A 22,500-nucleotide genomic window follows, 5' to 3' on the forward strand; every position below is an offset into this window, starting at 1 on the left:
AATCTACGATGGCGAATTTGGCACTTTTTCTCCTTCTCCTAAGTGGTACGTTATTATAAGCTATATTTTCTATATTATTTATTTTCTTTGTAATTATCTCTCTCTCTCTCTTTCTCTCTCTCTCACACACACACACATATATATATATATACATACACAAGCAAACACACAACCCCACCAACACACACACACACACACACACACACATATATTCTCTTCTCTCTCTATATATATATATCTATGTATGCATGTATGTATGTATGTATGTATGTATGTATCTATCTATCTATCTATCTATCTATCTATCTATCCATATATCTATCTATCTATCTATCTATCTATCTATCTATCTATCTATCCATATATCTATCTATCTATCTATCTATCTATCTATCTATCTATCTATCTATCTATCTATCTATCTATCTCTTCTCACGGACGTGCTGTCACATCGGCTGCGAAGGTAAACGTTTATTTGACCTTTTATTGCCCATATTTTGTTGGAATTTTTGTATATAAGGTGTGTGAAGCACCAAACTTTCTTTTTATTGTGTTTTCAAGGTAGGAATTGGCCCTTTAGGGGCAGTTTCAACCTTTTTAAAATTATATATTTTCTTCTCGACATTGAAAAATGTCGAGAAACATAGTCATAGAACGCTGGACAGAAACTTTAATGAACGAACATTTTCCTAGACTTGAGACGCTAGGAGAACAAAAAAATAAATCATGCACGCGCACACACACCAAAACAATAACAGACATCGAGAAAAAGAATGAAGCAACAGATTCTAAAGTCAAAGCTGTCAACGTCATCGATACTGTTAAAAGCCCTGTCACCACCAACAACACCAACAACAAAAACAAAACTGTAACCAAGGTTACAAAACCATGCGTAAAAACCGTCACAAATATCTCTGATGTAAGCACCTTTGCTGCTGACGCCATCATCACCACCACCAACAACAACAACGATAACAACAACAACAAAAGTAGCAGCAGCAGCAGCAACAGTTCAACTCAACCTTTACTCTCTTCACAAACAGCAAGCGAAAGAGAGGAAGGAAAAATGAACAGAAGCCACAACACCACAACCACCACCACCACCAACAACAACAACAACAAAAACTTTGCAGACATGCTAAAACAAAAAAAAGAAACTTTACATTTTACAAACAAAGAACTTATAGAGACCAGGTCCCTTTTTTCTACGTCCGGACAAAATTTAATTTTACATACCCCAAAAGAAGTGAGAGAAGACGTGGAAAAAAGAACCATCATTTACAAAATAATAAGAAAAAGTAAAAAATTAACAAATCCAATTACAAAAACAGAAATTGAGAAATGTGCCAAAAAAATCATGAAAATTAAAGAATATATAAACTGGGGTTTGCAATTTAATACAGTACAATTTCGTTTCAATAATGAAGAAGAGGCGAAATTGTATAGTATGGAAGCCTTACAAAATGATGAACTAATCATGGTCCCATACTACATGGGACAGAGAGTGAGTAGAATAAAAATAAATAATGTCCCTCCGGAAATTGAGTCCAAGTGGATTACTTCGGCGATATGTTTTCATTTGAAAACAATAAATGTGTTAGAAACCACTGTTGTTCATAATAACAGCTGGACCGGAAAAAGCATTGAAATTTTGATCCAGATGGATCAAGATTCACTGGAAAAGTTGCCGAATGTGATTCACTTGGAAAATGGACAAAGCCTCTATGTGGTGGCGGAGGGTAAAAAACCGCTTTGCTACCTCTGCGGAAGCCAAGAACACCTAATTTCAAAGTGCGTTTTGGCACAAAAAAAGAAACAAGAACAGTTACAACCAAAACAAAAAATAAATAAAAAACAACCTTTGCTACCAACACCACCAAACCCACAAGTGATCATCAACAAAGTAAACCAAACGACATCACCATCAACACCAAGAAAAGAAAAAAACACCACCACAATCAACTCCAACACCAAAACCAATTAGGGAAACAACACCACCACCAACATCAAAAGATAGACCAACACCAATACCAAGAACAACAACGAAGAAAACAAACATCAACGAAGAAAAAACAAATGCAAAACCTAAATCCCCAACAACACACACACCACACAATACAGGCATAGAACCTGATGCCTTGCCCTTACCCCCCTCTGATCTGTCGTACTTTTCGTCAAACGATGACAGTCCAGTGGAATGGCAGATAGCCACAGGGGGTAAGAGAAAAAGATTAAAAAAGACAAAACCAAGCACAAGCAAAGCAGGGAGGTACACAAACCCTGAAAGCCCCTTACAAAACCAAACTAACACCAACACCAACACCACAAACACGCATACAATGCTCTCGGCCATAAACACAAAAGACATAAAATTAATGGAGTATATTGCATATCACACAAACATATGTGAAGATGACATGAAAACAAACAATCATCCAAGAACAACACCACCAGAACATATAAAAATATTACATTTGACACCAACACAGCACCACACACTCAAATCCCTCTATCCAAATGCGGTAGGGGGTTTCCAAAAATACCTCTCTAAAAAATTATACAAAGACTTACTCATAGACACTTCTAAGGAGGAACAGTGTAAAACTGTCGAAATGAGTAAGTAACCTTCTCTCTCGACTCTTTAGACTTTTCGACTAAATTATGCTTAAAATAGGTTGTGTAAATGTACGTGGCTTGGCGTCAGCTTGGAAGCAAGGATATCTTCTAAATGACATCAGGTCACAGAACATAGAAATAATAGCTATCAGTGAAACCAGACTCAGTAACCTGCGGACCCTCAAGTCCATGTTTGGCGGACAATTCGACATTTATTTTTCTCCCTGTCTGCCAAACATGGGTGGTGGTGGTACCGCAGTGTTTTTTCGAAAGAGTCTGAACCTAAAAGTAAGGCCAATATTCCTAGACCCGGAGGGTAGGCTGGTTGTCGTGGACGTCGATGGTACAAACGGATGTGCTTTCCGTCTGATGGCAGTGTATGCACCGTCCTTAACGGGTCGGGCGGATTTCTTTAGACGTCTAGAGTTTTTCCTGGGAACGTCAAGACCTTTACTATTAGTAGGGGACTGGAACGCTACCTTGGACACGCATCTAGACTATGTGGGAATGGATAGGAGTAGAAGGGGATGTAAGTGCCTTAAAGACCTGCTCAGACGTTTCCATTTGTCTGACAGGTTCCGACTCGACTATCCGAACGTGCCAACGTGGACTTGGACAAACCGCGTCGGATCGTCGAGATCGTATCTAGATAGAGTTCTATGTAGGACAGCGGATAGAGTTAGTGTAGGATGTCCACAATTTAAAATAGTCAGCTACACGGATCACAAATTTGTGACGTGTACGCTCGACTTAGATAAAACACATAGGCAGGGTCCCGGTTACTGGAAACTGAACGCTTCGCTCTTAGCGCGGCAAGTTTACAGGAACCGGATTAACGAATTAATTAAGAGGGCGTTAACAGGAGCCATCGTTAACAACCGATGGTGGTTTGCCCTGAAAATAGCAATTAAATCGGAATCTATTAGGTTTAGTAAAGAACTAGCGATAGATCGAAATAGAATAGAGGGAGACTTAGTCAAGAAACTAGAAGAGGCACTTACAACTGGCAGCGCAACCAACGTTTTGGCAGCGAGGATGGCCCTCGACCAACACCTCAACGCCAAACACGAAGGTTGCGTCGTCAGAGCTAAAATGCGTGCCTTAAGGAACGAAGGGATCGAAGCTGCGCGAGAAGCCCGGGTGGCGGAGGCGCAACGCGGTGACAGAGCCACTATTCGGTCTCTAATTGATGAACAAGGATGCAGTTTACTCGAACCCGAAAGGATGTGTGGGGCCTTTCAACAGCACTTTGCTCGACTGTTTGGTGCGAGCGGTGGGTCGGAACGCAGGATGGACTTCAGTGCCTACCTGACTGGCCTGCCGCGGCTCACGGCGGGAGAAGCGGAGTGTTGTGAGGGTCCCATCACAGCTGCTGAAATAAGGGATGCTATGGCGGGCTGCGCGAGGGATAAGTCGCCTGGATTGGATGGTCTACCCTACGAGCTGTATTGCCAAATGCCAGACTTGTTTGGAGACCTCTTGGCATCAGTCTACTGCAACTGGCAACAAAACGGGAGAATTCCCAGTTTCGTGAGCCGAGGTGCAGTGACATTGCTGAAGAAAGACCTAAACAAGGGGAATTTTATAGATAATTTCAGGCCCATCACTCTGCTCAACGCAGATTTGAAAATTTTGGCCAAAGTAATAGCCGAGAGGTTGGCGCTTGTCATCGATAAACTGGTCGACAAGGCGCAACCATGCGCAGTGCCGGGCAGAAGCATCCATGACAACCTCCACCTCATGCGCTACATCATGGACAGGGTAGTTAAGGATCCTGGCATGGGTGGGGCGTTGATCAATTTAGATCAATCTAAAGCCTTCGATAGGGTGGACCATCGATACCTGGCGGCCGTCCTCAGGGCGGCTGGCTTTGGTCCCGTTTTCCGCGGTTGGATCGCTGCCTTGTATAGCGGCATCCGATCGGTAATTCGGGTGAACGGTCACCTGTCAAAACCTTTCGACATCAAGCGTTCGGTCCGTCAGGGATGTCCCCTGTCGGCGCTTCTGTATGTATTGACGCTCGAACCACTACTGCGGAAGCTGGCGACACTGAGGGGTATCCCACGGGAGCTGGGTTGCGGGACGAGCGTGTCTGCATATGCGGACGATGTCACCGTCATAGTGTCGAGCGAAAAGCACGTCGAGATGCTAAGCGAGACACTTAAAGAATACGAAACGGTGACAGGAGCAAAACTTAACCCGGAAAAGTCGGTGGGTTTGCTACTCGGCACCTGGAGAAGCAAGCCTATACCGTCCAACAGTGACTCCGTAGTGGGACGCTGGACGGACGGACCGGTTAAACTGCTCGGGGTCTGGTTCAATCCGGACCTCCAGATGGATAAGAACTGGGACGAAATCACCAGTAGAGTAATCAAACTCAGCCAAACATGGGCCGAGAGAAAGTTATCTCTAAAAGGTCGGGCGGAGGTGGCTAATGCGTATATCGCATCAGTCATTGATTACCGCCTGACCGTCGTACCTTGTCCCAATGCCACCATCACGAAACTAGAACGCATACTCTTCCGCTTTCTGTGGAAGGGTGGCGTTCCGATGGTGAGGCGATCCATTTGCTGTCAACAACCGTTACATGGAGGACTGGGGATGCCGTGGTTAATGATGCGCAGACATGCGCTGAGACTGCGGCATCTCTGGAACTTCATTGAAGACGGTGAACAGGTGTGGGCGCCGTTTGTGAGGCTCGCCTTCCCGCAGCTCGTCTCACTCACCGAACTGCAAACATGGATCAAAAAGAGACCGAAACTGGGCGATTGGCACCGCGAGTGTCGCCAAGCTCTACAACAGCTCTGCCGTCCGGGATCAAACTTGTGCAACTTACAAACGACCAATGCGTTCTATAGAGGACTAGTGGTGGGGAGGTCCGACGACACTCTCGGGGCAAACCTGGGTGTCGACGAGAAATTCCTAACTCGCCTTTTCAAGACAACGTTCGGGCCGGGGCCTATGGATAATTTCCAGAGATCCCTGGCTTGGCAATGCTATCGGGACGCACTACCAGTTCGAGAGAAGGTCTACAGACACGGTTCGAAAACCACCGGACCGACCTGCCCGAGATGCGGTCAGAGCGACGAAACCGTTCTGCACGCACTCGTGCAGTGTCCAGATATTTCAGAGCTGTGGACCTTCGTCGAACGGCTGCTGTCGCGTGTGGGACGAGCCCGCTTATCGGCCGAGTCTATCGTGAATATTGTTCCGCCACCTTCCTTTAAACGGGAAGGAAAAACGGTTTACGTAACACTGATAGCTATGGCGAAAGAATGTGTGTGGTGGACGCGTTTGAAAGGTTTACAAACAAACACTTTCCTCTCTGGTCAGTCCCTCGTCAACTTTTTCAAGTACCACTTGAAAAGGAGGATGAGGATAGAGAGGAAAGCGTTGTCGAATGAAAGCTTCAATAAAAAATGGGTAAATGTGGCAAAATTGGTGAGTATGAAAGACGACACCATTTTAAGCATTAATTTGTAACAAAAAGAGAAAACGAGAGAAAAGGTACTTACTTTTATGTACATTTTGAACTGCCTGAGGTGACCTTGGTGCTTTTTTGTAGGTTTTTCACTCCAAGGATACACCTAAACTGTAAACAATATTTATTCCCGTTTTTGGGAAGATTTATAATTTTTGTACACCACACACCCCAACGATTACAATCCCTATTGATTTGACTTTTCTTTGTGTGTCCCACCCAGCCCACCTCGAAAATGAAAAACTCTACGCTTGTATTTCGTCCAATTTCTGTGTTCAGCCCTGTGTGGCTATAATAAAAACATATCTATCTATCTATCTATCTATCTATCTATCTATCTATCTATCTATCTATCTATCTATCTATCTATGTTTTGCTGTCTTCCTATCTGTACAACTTTTTGTAGTTCTGTATAAATAAGTTATTTATATATAATATGTCTTTGTGTGAAATTGTTACATTATAAACTCGAAATATTCATATATTTTGTATATACGTATCTATTTATTTATATATATGTTAATATAAACGACTATTCCTGTGTGTATGTTCGAAGACAACTACGTGTCTATATATTCTTGCTAAATACAGTCGCAGCATCACATGCCTTACTTCTTCTACAGGATAGCGGCTTTACGGATAGCATCTTCAACTCCCGCCTCCAGTATTAAATTGTCGTAAGAATCTGTCTCGGAAAGTTTTAGGGTTCACCCCACCTTGCTCGCTTAATATTAGGTCAAATGTACATAGAAAGTTCTTGCTCTTTAGGTACATATATATATATATATAACGAATTATCCAAAATTGTGACTGTCTTCTTATTTTATATATATATATATATATATATATATATAGATATGCGGGGCAGGTTACTGTCAATCCCTATATATTTATGATTATATATATATATATATATATATATATATATATATATATATATATATATATAAACACATATGCATACACACACACACACACACACACATACACACACACACACACACACACGCACATATATATATATATTAATATTTTATAAGCCCAAAGCTTATAAGCGATCGCTGTGCAAAGACTAAAGAAAATAGTCTAATAATGGCGTATATAAGTCCTCGACGGACGAAAGTAAGTTTCTCCTTACGCGTGGGACTTGAAACCTGTCTTTGTTTTCGCGACAAGTGTGTTAGCCAATTACACCAACATACAACCATGCATCTTTCCGTCAGATTCAAAAACTATAATTACTTCATAGTGTTCATGTGCTTTTTCTGCGATGGTTTTTCTTAAGCACCATCGATTTTTACATATGTATATATACATGTATTAATGTATGTAGGGTTATGTATGTTTATGCAAGTGGTCTGATCAACAAGTATCCGGACTGTTGCGATAGTAACGGGGCTAAAGCATGTAGAGTAAAGCCGCATGGCACATACTGACCTTCAGCTCTGCTGTGCATGGGACCTAAATTTTACCGTCCCAGCTCATTTCCGCTGTTTACAGCAGTGCTTGGAATGAAGGCGTGAAGCAGACGATCATCATGTCTGTGTAAGATGAGTAGAAAATCTGCATCAAATTTTGCCAAAAGCTTGGCGATACCTCTTCAGAGGCTTATACAAAGTTTTCAAAAAATTTTCATCGTTTTCGACACAATCAAGGAGATCTTTTGCAACTGAAATCCGTGTGTCGTTTTAGTCAGCTGAAAGCAGTGTTGGCCCAAACTTGGCAGACATGCGTCTCATACCCAAATCATCAATGCTAATGGACTGAAGTGAACCGCAACTAATTTGCACATCCTCTGATAACTCATGGATGCTGATTCAACAATTTCGCCTCACAGCTGCACACACATCTCCGCTGTTTTTCTCAGTTCTGCTGGTTGCGTGTCTCCCAAAACGTTCGTCCATATCGACATTTTTTCGGCCATCTTCGAAACCTTTGAACTACACATAGACTTATATGCGACTCATACCCTCCTCTTCAAACACTTCCTGCAAATTTGCGTAGTTCTTTGAGCAAGTATCGCCATTACACCAAACTCTATCATGGTCAATGCGACGATCACACACTATACACCTTCCTTTAAAGCACAGATATTTATAGCGGAAGTGAGCTAGAACGTTAAAACTTAGTGCGTATGTAACGGTTTTACTCTGCATATTTTAACTTCATTACTATGGCAGCAGTCCGGATACTTATTGATCAGATCACGTATATGTATGTTTGTATGTATTCACATGGATATATCCATATTTCACCTTTCTTTAACTAAACAGGACCGCTGCTAACAGAAGCCGATCCACCGACTACAATGACGTTGGCGTTGAACAAATATTGGAAACTAAAACCTGGCTGTAAGTTTTGAGTGAAAGGATGCGAGTGAATGGGTATGTGTGAGGTCTTGATTAGAGGCCGGAAGCTCTGGGAATTTTACCTCAAATGAAGTGTGCTTGGTGATGGAAAATGGAATGGAGATGCTTAAATCTTCTCGCATATAATAAACACGCGCAACACGTACCAGGCCAACACATTTCAATACACACACACACACACACACACACACACACACACACACACACACACACACACACACACACACACACACACACACATATATATATATATATATATATATATATATATATATATATATAACTCATCTCCCCTAAAATTAATATGAAGCAGGTCCATGTTGGCCAGCTTAATATGATTAGGCAGTGGAATTTTGAATTTGTCCTTCAGTTCATCTTTGGTGTTACTAAGAGTTTTCTTGGTCTCTCGCTTAGGTGTGCCCCACACATAATAACGAAGTGTGTTGTAGTCTGGGGAGTTAGGTGGCCAGATATTAGAGGTGATGTAGTCGCAGAAATTGTCTGACAGCCATGACTGGGTTCTCCTGCTTGTTTGGCAGGGTGCAGAGTCCTGTTCCCAGATATATGGTCTTACAGCATCCACCCTTTTGACCCAGGACAGTACTACCTCCTCAATGCACTTGATGAAGGTCTCCGTGTCGAGTCTGAGGCTGTGTAGGAAGATGAATAGAGGCATAATGTCGCCATCACTAATGATAACTTCAGACATCATGATGTTGATTGGATGCTTGATTTTTATTAATCTCGGTATGTGTTATCAGATTGCACTGTCCTCTGATTGACACCCAAACACTTTCGTACTGGAGTTTCTGGCACGGTACAATATATCACTTCCAAATCCTTGGCAGAGTGAATTGCATCAAGGACCCTTTTTTTCTCACACACGGTGCCCAACAGAACCTACTATACTGTGTAGTCGACGAATTCCAAAACAAACAATGAGCATGCACGGAATTGAAAATATAAAATGGCGACAATTTTCCCATGTTTCGTCTACCACGTTCGTTGATAAGGTTTTGGTCGTCTCGGGGCTACAATGTGGCACTTACTTGGCCAAGATGCCACACAGTCGGCCTGAAGCAAGGACGAGTAATCTTCTGAACCACATAGATACGCCTCAAAACTTTTACAAAACCATATGATATATTTTTCATTGCATCAACACATTATATATTTCTCTGTCCATAACATTATCATTATGTTAATGATAAGTCACAAACCATCAAGCTCTCATTTGCTCGATTGTATGTAATTAATGTTAATACTCAGCCTATTTTTTATATCTGCAGATTATCTAGTGACGGACAAATGTAGAGGCTTAGGACTTAGCCTTTGCGGCATTCATTACTCCAACATTCTTCACAATTATTGCATGTAATTATATTTCTACTGACTCAAATGATACTTAATTCAGTTTTCATACACATTTTTACTGACATGTTATATATAAACCATTTGTTTTTCTCCTCATTCAATTCTGAAGAAGGGCCTGGGCTCGAAATATCAAAGTCTTCTTCCTTTTTTCCTGAAGAGGAAATTACTACACCCTGTCACTTGCTTTTTGTTATATTGCATAATTATGAATAATATATATATATATATATAAGGAGAAATGGAGTTAAACGCAGGTAGTATTCAAATCTTTATGCTCCCGACATATGTTCCGAAGAAAACATTGATATTATTGCAAGATTGAAACATCTGGTTAGTCGTGAGGAATGTGAAATTCTACCGTTCCCTCTTAAGGAATAAACATCTGAGGCATCTTCACAATATCACCAAAGAAATTCATACCATTGATGGGATACTGGTTCCATCTTATAAAATGGGAAACTTATACAGACTTACCAAGGATTACTACCTACAATTGCTTACACAGCGTGGATACCGTTAGTTCGTTTGAGACCGCGGCAGAATAAAGTTATTACATAGAGTAATAACCAGCTGAATGTAAATCGGTGTACATGAAATTTAAAGCTTTGCATGCAGCCAAAGCATACGTTTAAGTCAAATATGCTATACAACTGACAATGGAAGTTACGAAATTCAAATATTTAGAATGTGTATTCACTGTAATTGTCATATGTATACTTATATATATATATATATATATATATATATATATATATATATATATATATATATATATATATATATATATATATATATATATATATATATATATATATATATATATATATATATATATATACACATACACACATATATATAGAGAGTGAGAGAGAGAAGGAGATAAACAGGTAGATATAGATATTGATACATAGATAGATATATGAATGTATGTGTGTATACATGTATGCGAATATTGTGTACGTTGCATGTGTGTGCATGTGTGTTTGTGTGTATTTATGTGTATGTATATGTGTGTGTGTGTGATGTCTTTTTGTTGGTGCTTGTTTTATACAACCATGTGACAACCGGCGTTGGTTCGTCTACGTCTCTGTTTCAAAATTGACTCGTAGAATAAATAGTATAGTTAAAAGTTCGTAGTGCGGCCGATGTTTTACAAATATAATCTTCATGACGGTGCCAAGGCTCTACGACAGTCCAATGAATGAAATAAGTGAAAGAGGGTAAAAGACATTGAGAAGAATCGCGGTTATCATGTCATCTAACTAATGTAAGATTGTTATATTGTCACAGAAATTTTAAGTAATTTTAAGCACTTATCGTATTTTACGTTTCTTTTTCTAGACACTTCGAGAGATTTTTTGAATGCTTTGGCGACGTTCACGGATGTAGTGAGCAATTCGAATATGCATTTCACGATCTTTGTTTTGTAAGATGCTTTTATAAATATTATAGTTATTAATAGACACAGAACGTAATGAATTTACACGGAAGATATACATGTACATACGTACATATATAAATACATACATACATACCTACAAACATACGTATGTATTAAAAAATAGGGTAAAAAATCATATATTAATTAATATCGATTACATACCAGGAAGCTAGCACATTTAAAGAATCAAAGAGATTCAGAAACAGTATCTGCAATCGCATGGGATTAAAGTACATTTTCATATATAACGTTCACCACTAACGTGGACATTCAATGTGCTAGAAATAGATCACATCTTGTGTCTATTAAGACCTAAATTGTTCTCAACATGAAATATAGCGGAATACCAAAACGTAAGCGGGCAAGACATTTAAAATCACCGAAAAACATCATTATTAAACAGGGACCGGTTTCAAAATTAACAATCTTACCGTTTTGGCGCGCTAATTCCAGGAATATGTCTGCAGAAAATATTTACTGCGTCGCATATATCCAGTATGAGAACTCGGTAATGGTTAATATATTAAAAAATAGGGTAAAAAATCATACATTAATTAATATCTGCAGACATATTCCTGGAATTAGCGCGCCAAAACGAAGACTTTTGAATTTTACCATTAAGCTGTAACTAGCAGAACCATATACACGCACACCTATGGTGGTGGGCAACTTTGTATAGGTTTCTGAGGATTATGGTTCCATTACAAATCAGGCTGAAGAGAAATAGACAGTCGGTAAGATTGTTAATTTTGAAACCGGACCCTGTTTAATAATGATTTTTTTTCTGTGATTTTAAATGTCTTGCCCGCTTACGTTTTGGTATTCCGCTATATTTCATGTTAAGAACAATTTAGGTCTTAATAGACACAAGATGTGATCTATCTCTAGCACATTGAATGTCCACGTTAGTGGTCAACGTTTTATATAAAAATATACTTTAATCCCCTGAGATTGCAGATACTGTTTCTGAATCTCTTTGATTCTTTAAATGTGCTAGCTTCCTGGTAATTAATCGATATTAATTAATATATGATTTTTTACCCTATTTTTTAATATATTAACCATTACCGAGTTCTCATACTGGATATATGCGACGCAGTAAATATTTTCTGCAGACATATTCCTGGAATTAGCGCGCCAAAACGAAAACTTTTGAATTTTATCATTAAGCTGTAATTAGCAGAACCATATACACGCGCACCTATGGCGGTGGGCAACTTTGTATAGGGTTCTGAGGATTATGGTTACATTACAAATCAGGCTGAAGAGAAATAGGCAGTCGGTAAGATTGTTAATTTTGAAACCGATCCCTGTTTAATAATGATTTTTTGGGGGTGATTTTAAATGTCTTGCCCGTTTACGTTTTGGTATTCCGCTATATTTCATGTTGAGAACAATTTAGGTCTTAATAGACACAAGATGTGATCTATTTCAAGAACATTGGATGTCCATGTTAGTGGTCAACGTTATATATAAAAATGTACATATGTATATACATAGATATATACATACATACTTACATACATGCATAAATACATACGTACGTGATACATAGTACATGCATACATATATATATATACCAATCTTTTGGAGAAAGGAGAAAAACTGATTCGAAGACTACATATCAAATCCATCACTGGAACTGTACAAATCTGTAAAACTTTTTGGAAGTTTGTAATTTAAGTACATATGAGCATGTCTAGATACGTAGCTATATGCATGAAAAGGCATACATAAAACAAAACAAATCTGCACGTATACATACATACATATTTCACACGACGAAGACAATACGTATTTCGTTTTATACGTCAATGAATCTATTCCAAAGTTTTCTTTTACATTCAAATAATTTCAAAATACGTTTATAAATTCTCCAAATTTTATCCTTACAACTTGATTCAATGTACATAATTTTAAAACCGGTTTCATTTCTTAAAGAAGATTTTCATTACGACATAAGTGCGTAATGGCTTGCAACTTGTCTTCATTTAAATTGAGTTTGCTATTATGAAGTTCGAAATTAATTGATGATTCTGTAATTTATGTGTGAATAATTATTAAGATGCAATAGAAGTGTAATTCATCATTTCCAATATCTTAATTGTTTATTTCCAGAGATTCAACAAGAGTAACCGAAACGAGGTAAGTAATCCATTTGTAAAATATCAGTATTGAGTATCTATTACTCCTGCAACATTGATTTACGCAATTATATTGTGTCGTGAATAATGCAACGACAAACCGAATTATCACCAACGACACAGTGAATGTAACACTTCCCCACTTCAACAATACATGTACGCTATTGTAATGTCAGAGCAGATATAATTCAATTGAATTAAAATTCAACTGGAATTTGTTCCAGATAGAATGAGCATTGGCCGCAGTATTACAATGATATACGATATCAAAGGTAGTAGTAATGAGCGATTGAAAGTTTATTAAACTAAAATAGCCTTCTATGTATCATACTTAATGTATATACTTTTGAAACTTTAATATAATCGTCGGACTTCTATTATTTAATGTATTGTCGGGCGGCGAACTGGCAGATTCGTTAGCGCGATGGACGAAATGCATAGTGTTATTCCGCCCGTCGATATGTTATGAGTTCACATTCCGCCGAGGTCGACTTTGACTTTACTCTTTTCGGAGTCGATAAATATTAGTACCAGTTGCGTACTGGAGTCTGTGTAATCGACTAGTCCTCTTCCCTCAAACTGCTTCCTTTGTGGCAAAATTTGAAACCATTATTTAATGCAAAGTATTCATTATAATATAAAATTCCTTAGAATTGTTATATGGCTGGTGCAATGTCATTATTAACCCGTAACTACAGTGACTTGTCAAAGAGATATAATCATATCAATTCAGATTTAAGAGCAACAGCATATGCAGTTACATCTATATTAACCATGCTTAAATAATATTGTATTGAACTTCAATAATGCATATTCAATCAGATACTGCATAGTATATAGTAAAATTTACATCAAACTCTCATCATTATATTCCGTGGCTGAATTCGGTTAGCAAAATTCTGTATGTTAATTCGTGTATAGAAAAAAAGAATTATTTGGAAAAACATGTACTATCTCATGAATATCTATGTGTGGATAAACAGATTTCCGTTCTCTTTACAGGTCAGCTTGCGAAGAATATTATTCCTTGTGATTGGCGCCATATTATGTTCACACATGTAAATAAAGCGTAATTATGCAACACAAGTGTTTTGTGTTAATTATTGCAATCGTTTGTCTTACAGAACCTGCATGTTACAGAACGTTACAGCTTGTGTTACAGAACCTGCAAAACATCTGGATTCACTAATGGGTACCTTATGCAAAAAATATGGCCTTCGATCCAATAAGCGTACCGTATGTAAAAGAAGATGACCACAGTTTATTAATGAATACGTTTTTTAATACATATTGATTGGAGTATTTATGGCTTCTTTAAGTGGTACCTTACACAAACATATACTGACCTGGATTCAGTAAAGTTTAAATTATGCAAATTATACTGACTTGGATCCCGTAATGGTTACCTTATGCAAATGATGTAGACCTAGCATTTTTCTCTACTCCTCTTACAATCACAGCTTATAAGAAGTTGGACATGCCTTGCGCGAGGCTGCAATGGCAAACAAGCAAATTTATACCTTTTAAAGTTTTGTTCAAGTATCTGTTCAAGTCTCTCTCTCTCTCTCTCTCTCTCTCTCTCTCTCTATATATATATATATATATATATATATATATATATATATATATATATATATATATATATATATACATATATACATACATATTATTTTCGCGAGGTAACAAATGTGTTGTTTAAAAAAAAAATCAACATCTGTTACATAATATATAGCCATTTCTAATATATCCATTTGTAGTACAATCGTTTGTAGCAACAGCACAGACATAAGTTTTAAATTGTTTGACGTTGATATTCATGCCAATATCTACGAACACAGCTTCTATTCTTACACTCATAATTGGTAGGTTAATATAGGATACATTTTCTACATTATTATGAATACTACTAGTAATTGTGTTGGAATATCTATCTATCTATCTATCTATCTATCTATCTATCTATCTATCTATCTATCTATCTAATTACTTATTTCTAGGATTACAACGAAGGAATATTATTAAGTTATCGCATTGTATGACTACACCATTCAAATAATGTTACTCCTGCAATATCCATTTTTCACTTTTTTTTCACTGTAATTAACCACGTGTGATAGCTGGCCATTTTGTCTTTTTAATATAAGGCGGCGAGCAGGCAGAATCGTTAACACACCGGGCTAAATTCTTAACAGTATTTCACCCGCCTTCACTTTAAGAGTTCAATTCCGCCGAGGGCGACTTTGTCTTTCATCTCTTCTGGGTTGATGAAATAAGTACCAGCTGAAACACTGGCATCGATGTAATAGACTTATTCCCTCCTCCGAAATTGCTGGCCTTGTGCCCAAGTTTGAAACGAATATTTCTTTTGCTAAACGTGACAGCGTGCATACAGAAGTGATGAAAAGGTCCTGGCTTTAAGTCTATCACGAAGTCCTGGTTAGTGGTCCAATATTCAGAGTTCCTTTACAATGCTTAAACAGACACACAAAAAGAAAAAAAGAAACTCATGTAACGTTGCAATATGTATGTGAACTTTAGAGCGAATTTGTTGAACAAAATCATGATTAGCTGATTCTCCTTTATTTTCTTTTATCCATAACCAGACACTTTGCAGTACGCCCTCGTATTTTGTGTCATGAATGATGAGACGATACACTGAATAAGCCCCAACGATATTGTAAATACAGCACTTCACCACCTCCACAATACATGTACACTATTGAAGTGCGAGATAAGTTGTCATTTAGATGAAGTGAAATTGAACAGGAATTTGTAGCAGATAAAACGAGCAGTGACTACAGTGTAACAGTCTTATAGCAATAAATATATTAATTAATGTCCGCTATGAACGATGCAAGCAATATTAAACTAAAATTTACGTAACATACGTAATGCATGTACATTTGGAACTGTGATGTAATCATAGTAATATCATTACATAATATAATCCTTTCGTTATAATATCAGGCAGTAATGAGATGTAAAACGCAGTGGAGGAGTAATAGCCCAGTGGTTAGGGCAGCGGATACGCGGTCGTAGGATCGCTGTTTCGGTTCCCAGACCGGGCGTTGTGTGTATTTATAGAGCGAAAACATCTAAAAACTTCCCAGAGCCTCCGGCAGGGGACGGTGGTGAACCCTGTTGTACTCTTTCAGCACAGCTTTCTATCAATATAGTGTATTCATTGTAACATCATCCAGGAATATACTGGGGTCCTGAAATGAAAGACACAGCTGAACGATGATAACAAATCAAGAAAATATAAGGCTCTCTAATTATTTACGTCTGTCCTTACTTCATCCTCTCTAACTACACACATGTATTTTATACGTCTGCGAATTTGTTCCAAAGTCTATTATGACAGTCAAATAATTTCATAAAGCCTACAAGTTCTATAATTACAAAAATACCTCTAAGTAAATTAATTTCAAAACGGTGTCACTTCTTACAGAAACTATTCATTGACATATACGCTCGTAATGCTACATGCCTTCATTTATCTTGTGTTTCCTGCTGAGTATATAATTTAGGTATATGATTAATTATAAGTATACAACAGAAGAGGAGAGCCACTGCAATAAAGAAGACGAGGTCAGTAACCCAATTGTAGAATTACAACACTGAGATTCAATTACTCCTGCAATGTAAATTTATCACTTCCATTTCACTATTATAACCCAAGTGTGATAGCAATCGCTTTTGCGGTATATATGATAGCCGGATACGCAACTATATTGTATTGTCTAACCCAAGGATTATCATCAAATGTGTATGCAACATTCCACTACCTCAACAATACATGTCGGCTATTGCAATGCCAGAGCAGTTGTGATAGAGCTGAATTGAAATTGAGTTCAAATCTGCGGCAGATAGAATGAACTCTGGCTGAAGTATTAAGACTATATACGGTACTAAATGTAATATTCACGTCCGCTATAAGCAATTGAAGTAGTAATTAATCTTAAATAATATTCTATTAAAAATATTTAATGTAGATACATTAAAACACTTTGAAGCAATCATCGTACTATTTTTATTCAATATATTGTGTTCATTACAAAATGAATTCATTAGAAATGTTATATGGCAAGTGGTATGTAATTATTAACCAGTGTCTATAGTTACTTGCCAAAGTATTATGACGGTATCAATTCGGATATTAAAGCAATAACACATGAGGTATCAATATCATATATCTATATCAAACATGCTTAAATGATAATTTGTCTAACAGCAATAATGAATAACGAATCAGATAATGTATCGTATATCGTAAATTTTGCATTAAACTCTCATCAATAAATTTCGTGGTTGCATTTGGTTCGCAAAATTCTTTACGTGAACTACTCATGTATTGAAAAACGAAGTTGTAACAATGTATGTATGTATTTATGCATGCATGTATGTAGGTATACAGGACAATACAAATGTGTCTGTGCACACCTTTCAATGCAATGTATGCCAGAAGGTTTGCAAATCTAACGGAGGCATCAAAATACACTTTAAGATCCACAAATAGCAGAACTTATCTGCATGTCTTGGTGGTTCACATCGGATATACAACCTATGTGGGTGTCTTTTCAAAATATTGTCTGGTTTAAAAAGCCACATCAGGCGCCAAAATGGTTCCAAGCTGTAGGTACAGGAGGTGGTCAAACTTTGCATAAGGAGTCGACAACCACCATACATATGTATGTATGTATGGCATCAGAAAGAAAACAAAAATTCCTGAGTATCGTGCTTGTATACTGACATCGCTCCTTTACTCATGTGAGACATGCACCCTTTACAAACGTCATGTAAGGGATATATTGCAGAAAGCCTCAAAACTGAAAGGTTCGACTTGAGAAAGGTTCTCGTATGGAGGTTTAGTGCTAACAAGTGCAGAAGTATATCAGTAAAAGAGGAAAGGCGTCTAGCGGAGTTGGTGGTATTGCTAACTTAGAATTTCTGTGTCTTTGCTGGTCATCAGTAAGAAATATCCACAATGAAGTGCATGCTTCAACAAATTTACTGATAAAGGAAAGCAACTTTTTGAAAGCGTGATGTAAATGAAAAGCCGGCGTTTCATTGTTTCATGTAAATCATTAAATGCGTAAACACACGAGAAAACTATGTGACAGGACTTCGAACAATTCTCTTAATTATTCTAGTGACAGAAACCATCTGTTGCAGGACACGTCTGTAGGTTGAACAAGGCTAAACTGACGACCATTTAATTATCGTCGTTCAGCTTAGTACGGATATTCACGATGAAAGTATCAACGTATGTTTTACTTCTTCTTTTCGGTATGTAACATGTGGTATAAATTTCTATATTTTCGTGAACATTGCACACTAATGTAATGGTTCTCTGATTGTGTCTATCTATCTATCTACCTTTCTATCTATCTATCTATCTATCTATCTATCTATCTATCTATCTGTCTGTCTGTCTGTCTGTCTGTCTGTCTGTCTGTCTGTCTGTCTGTTTGTCTATCTATCTATCTATCTATCTATCTATCTATCTATCTATCTATCTATCTGACTGTCTATCTATCTGACTGTCTATCTATCTATCTATCTATCTATCTATCTATCTATCTATCTATCTATCTATCTATCTATCTATCTATCTATCTATCTATCTATCTAGCTAGCTAGCTAGCTAGCTATCTATCTATCTACCCACAGTGCACTACCAAATCAACTTATGACACCTAATGGTGGTTTTTATCTCACAGTGAACTCAGCGTTATGGTGTATTCTTTTCTACTCTAGGCACAAGGCCCGAAATGTTTGGGGAGGAGGCCAGTCGATTAAATCGACACCAATGCGCAACTGCTAATTTATTTATCGAACCAGAAAGGATGAAAGGCAAAGTCGACCTCTCCGGAATTTGAACTCAGGACGTAAAGATAGACGAAATACCGCTAAGCATTTTGTTGTGCGTGCTAACGTCTCTTATTTCTTTACTGCCAGCAAGGGCATACGTCCGCCATTAAAGAAGCGATGGTGATGAAATATAAACAAGCTTAATGCCTATGAATTTTAGTTGTTTGTTGAGCTGTTGGAGAGAAACCTAATTGCGTGATAGAATCATTACCAAAGAAATACACAACTGTTACACTGTATAGGAGAACATATTATTACAAATCATTTCATATGTTCTTTCCAAATATGCTGAAGTGTGTCACTAAATACTGTAAACGATATATGTTGTTCGGGACACATTGACTATAAATTCTATGATATTTTTTAAAAATCCGTCCAGCATTATCTTATATGCCAATATATTCCAAAGTTTGAAAGTTTCACGTACATTATTTAACGAAACATACGGTGGATAACTGGCACACTCGTTAGCATCATTTTTTGGTTCAAATTTCAAATACAAACGAGGTCACTTTAATTTTTCATCCTTTCGTTGTCTATAAAATAGGTACCATTTGATTACTGCGGTCGATGAAACCTACTCAACCGCTCGACACAAAATTTCAAGTTGCGTGACTTTAGGAGAGAGAAACATTGTACAACGGTGAGTAAGACGTATCCTGGACGAAATACTACAAAGCATTTCGTCCGTCTTTACGTTCCGAGTTCAAGGTCCACCGAGGTCGAATTTGCTTTTTATCCTTACAGCAACCTTAAATTAAGTACCAGTTGAACACTTGGGGACGATGTTATCGATTAACCCACTACTTTGACATTTCAGGTTTTGTCCCTATAATAGAAAGGTTTTTTAAGTGAAACACAACACATTGCCCTGCTTAAAATCCGCACCGGTTTCCTTGAATATTTATTGAAAACCTTATCAAAGTATTCCCTGTGGACATGTACGATGTTTTTGGCGTTCTATAACGGAGATGATATAATTCTAAAACTTTGTCAATTAGTGAGGATTAAACTATATTTGTAAAGGTTTATAGATGAAATCCCAGCATCAGACACGTTACACTGTGCAACTCGATTGCTAAACTTGCGTAGAAATTATTATTTCCTATTTGGTTATTCGTAGAAAATACGAAAATTGGTTAATATTTCCTTCAAACTTTACTTTTATTATATTTATTCAAATCCCCAAGAATTACTCTAAACAAATGACTATGATGGTTGCCCACTACTCTTGCTTATGATCAGAGTTGCATATATTGTCAGTCACTAATGGACATGGTCAAGCTGTTAAGGTCAAGCTACTAACAAGCAGATCTATGGTATTGAGCAGAATATTTGCTATAACGATATTTCTGCTTAAACAAGACAGCGCCGAATCTGCTCGAAAGGAAATGGAAAATAGGTCAGTTTCAAAATATTGATGACCATGTCACAAAAGCAAGTTTAAAGGGAATAGTAGTCCTTTGATATCTACATAGAAGCGAATACGAAATAACACTGACCAAAAGCAAAAAGAAAATGAAAATAAAAGTCTTCTAACACAGTGTTATTATTTCGACAGCATGAAAACAATAATGTTGCTTTCCTCAGTTTGGTTTCAGACACAGAAGATATTTACATGATTTGTGGTATATTTTGTAGCAATTATTCAATCCATTACGAAAAACCACTTGAGATACTTGACAGAAAAATTTTATTTTCCAGGAGTGGCTGCCTCATTCGATTGCAGTTTTATTGCAAAATCCAATTGTCCCGTCTCTTTTAAAGAGTTTTCAGAAAGCGAATATCTCTGCAAGTATATAATCTTACTGCTGCTCATTATAATATAATTCATATCTCTATAAACGATGCCATATTTATAGTTACACGCACATTCAGTTACACAGTGGTACAGATATGTTATATTATATTATGATATGTGTCTGTGTATATATATAGATATAGTGAGAATTTACAAAAAAGAAATGACAAAAAACAAAAGACGAAGACGTGTGTGTAAACAACAACCAAATGTATTGTTTTAACGATCGGGAAGTGAGAAAGTATTTTATGTCTCGAGCTTACGCTCTTCGACAGAAAGGAAAACAGAAATAAACAGGGAGAGATAGAAAACAGAGAGATCCAATGGATACATATTAATTTATAAATTAATCAACATTTGTTTCATTTGAGTCACTGGATTGAATATAATGATACCAATCGTTTCATTTCTCAAAATAAAATGAAAATTACAAAACATATATAAAAATATAATTTTACATTTGAAATCCCTTAATAAAGAAAATCGTCTAGGATTACATTGGGATGCTTTCGGAATATACAGAACTTATAAACTTGTTTACTCTGCGCATAGGAAACAGGATTCTGTATGTATCTAAAAAGGTATTTCAAACGCAAAATTATATTTTGTATACGCGTGTGTGTGAGTGTGTGTGTGCGTACTCATATGTATGTCAACGTTAACATACATAATTGTTGCATGTATGTGTGTGTGTGTGTTTATGTGTGCAAGTATATATGCATGTGTGTGGACTACTTCAGCAAGGTCGAGAGAGGAATCCTGACGATTGGGTTACCCAGGATTTTCTTACATCTAGCCCAGGCCTGTGGAAAACTTATGCACAACTCTATTGTCTCCCGAGGAATGTGTATGCATGTACTTGGGCGCACATACACACACACATGTGCAAACATAAGCATAAGCATTCGGAAGATATGAAATAAATCATTTTGACGCTGGAACCTGAAGTGAAAATATATGTATGAATAACTACGCAGAACCAAAAAATCGCTGGATCGAAAATTTTCCAATATATTATTAGACGCTTTGAGTGACACCATTAAAGCAACCTCGTAAATGTTTATATTTTTAAGTGGTACATTAGCATCTGCTCTATGCAGTACGGTATTAGCTGTATAACAAATTTAAAGCTGATTGAGAAGATAATTACAATATAACACGGTGTTAATATTATGCATTTTGAATACTAAAAATGTCTGTAAATTACTCGATCCCTACTCATTCTAAGAAAATGAAATTGAAATGAAAAGAAAATGATTCTTGGAATTTAGACGATTATTTGTAAATGATAAGATATTTTGTGTTTTATTCCAGTTACTACAGCAAATTTGCGGCTTGTATTAGTGTAGCGAATAAACGATGTTCTGAACATTATAACAAGGAGTTTAGTAAGAAATGCC

At 37.3% G+C, this 22,500-nt stretch overlaps 2 protein-coding genes across 23 annotated transcripts in view; both read left to right on the top strand.

The window, feature by feature from the left end:
- Window positions 1–14,511, top strand: part of LOC106875678 (uncharacterized) — a 14,666-nt gene extending 155 nt beyond the window's left edge. Inside the window, exons 1-6 of one of the 2 annotated variants that reach the window (XM_014923918.3) lie at window positions 1–45; window positions 8,371–8,448; window positions 9,756–9,840; window positions 11,182–11,266; window positions 13,400–13,426; window positions 14,428–14,511. The exon at window positions 1–45 is cut by the window's left edge and continues 122 nt beyond it. In XM_014923918.3, coding sequence (XP_014779404.1) covers window positions 9–45; window positions 8,371–8,448; window positions 9,756–9,840; window positions 11,182–11,266; window positions 13,400–13,426; window positions 14,428–14,487 — 372 coding nt within the window. In that variant the 5' untranslated portion in view covers window positions 1–8 and the 3' untranslated portion in view covers window positions 14,488–14,511. The remainder of the gene's footprint in view (window positions 46–8,370; window positions 8,449–9,755; window positions 9,841–11,181; window positions 11,267–13,399; window positions 13,427–14,427) is intronic. The other variant, XM_089340951.1, reaches the window with a different exon arrangement.
- A 4,054-nt stretch (window positions 14,512–18,565) lies between these two features.
- The window catches only part of LOC128250805 (uncharacterized), a 151,735-nt gene continuing 147,800 nt past the window's right edge, over window positions 18,566–22,500 (top strand). For 20 of the 21 annotated variants that reach the window (XR_016238177.1, XR_016238175.1, XR_016238184.1 and 17 more), the window contains exons 1-3: window positions 18,566–18,714; window positions 21,004–21,094; window positions 22,415–22,500. The exon at window positions 22,415–22,500 is cut by the window's right edge and continues 2 nt beyond it. Coding sequence is in view for 5 of the 21 variants with exons in the window: in XM_052976767.2 (XP_052832727.1) it covers window positions 18,678–18,714; window positions 21,004–21,094; window positions 22,415–22,500 (214 nt within the window). In the remaining 16 variants the exon portion in view is untranslated. The remainder of the gene's footprint in view (window positions 18,715–21,003; window positions 21,095–22,414) is intronic. The other variant, XM_052976772.2, reaches the window with a different exon arrangement.

This window comes from Octopus bimaculoides, chromosome 24, assembly GCF_046866305.1.
Source record: "Octopus bimaculoides isolate indiv1 chromosome 24, ASM4686630v1, whole genome shotgun sequence".
NCBI lineage: Eukaryota > Metazoa > Mollusca > Cephalopoda > Octopoda > Octopodidae > Octopus > Octopus bimaculoides.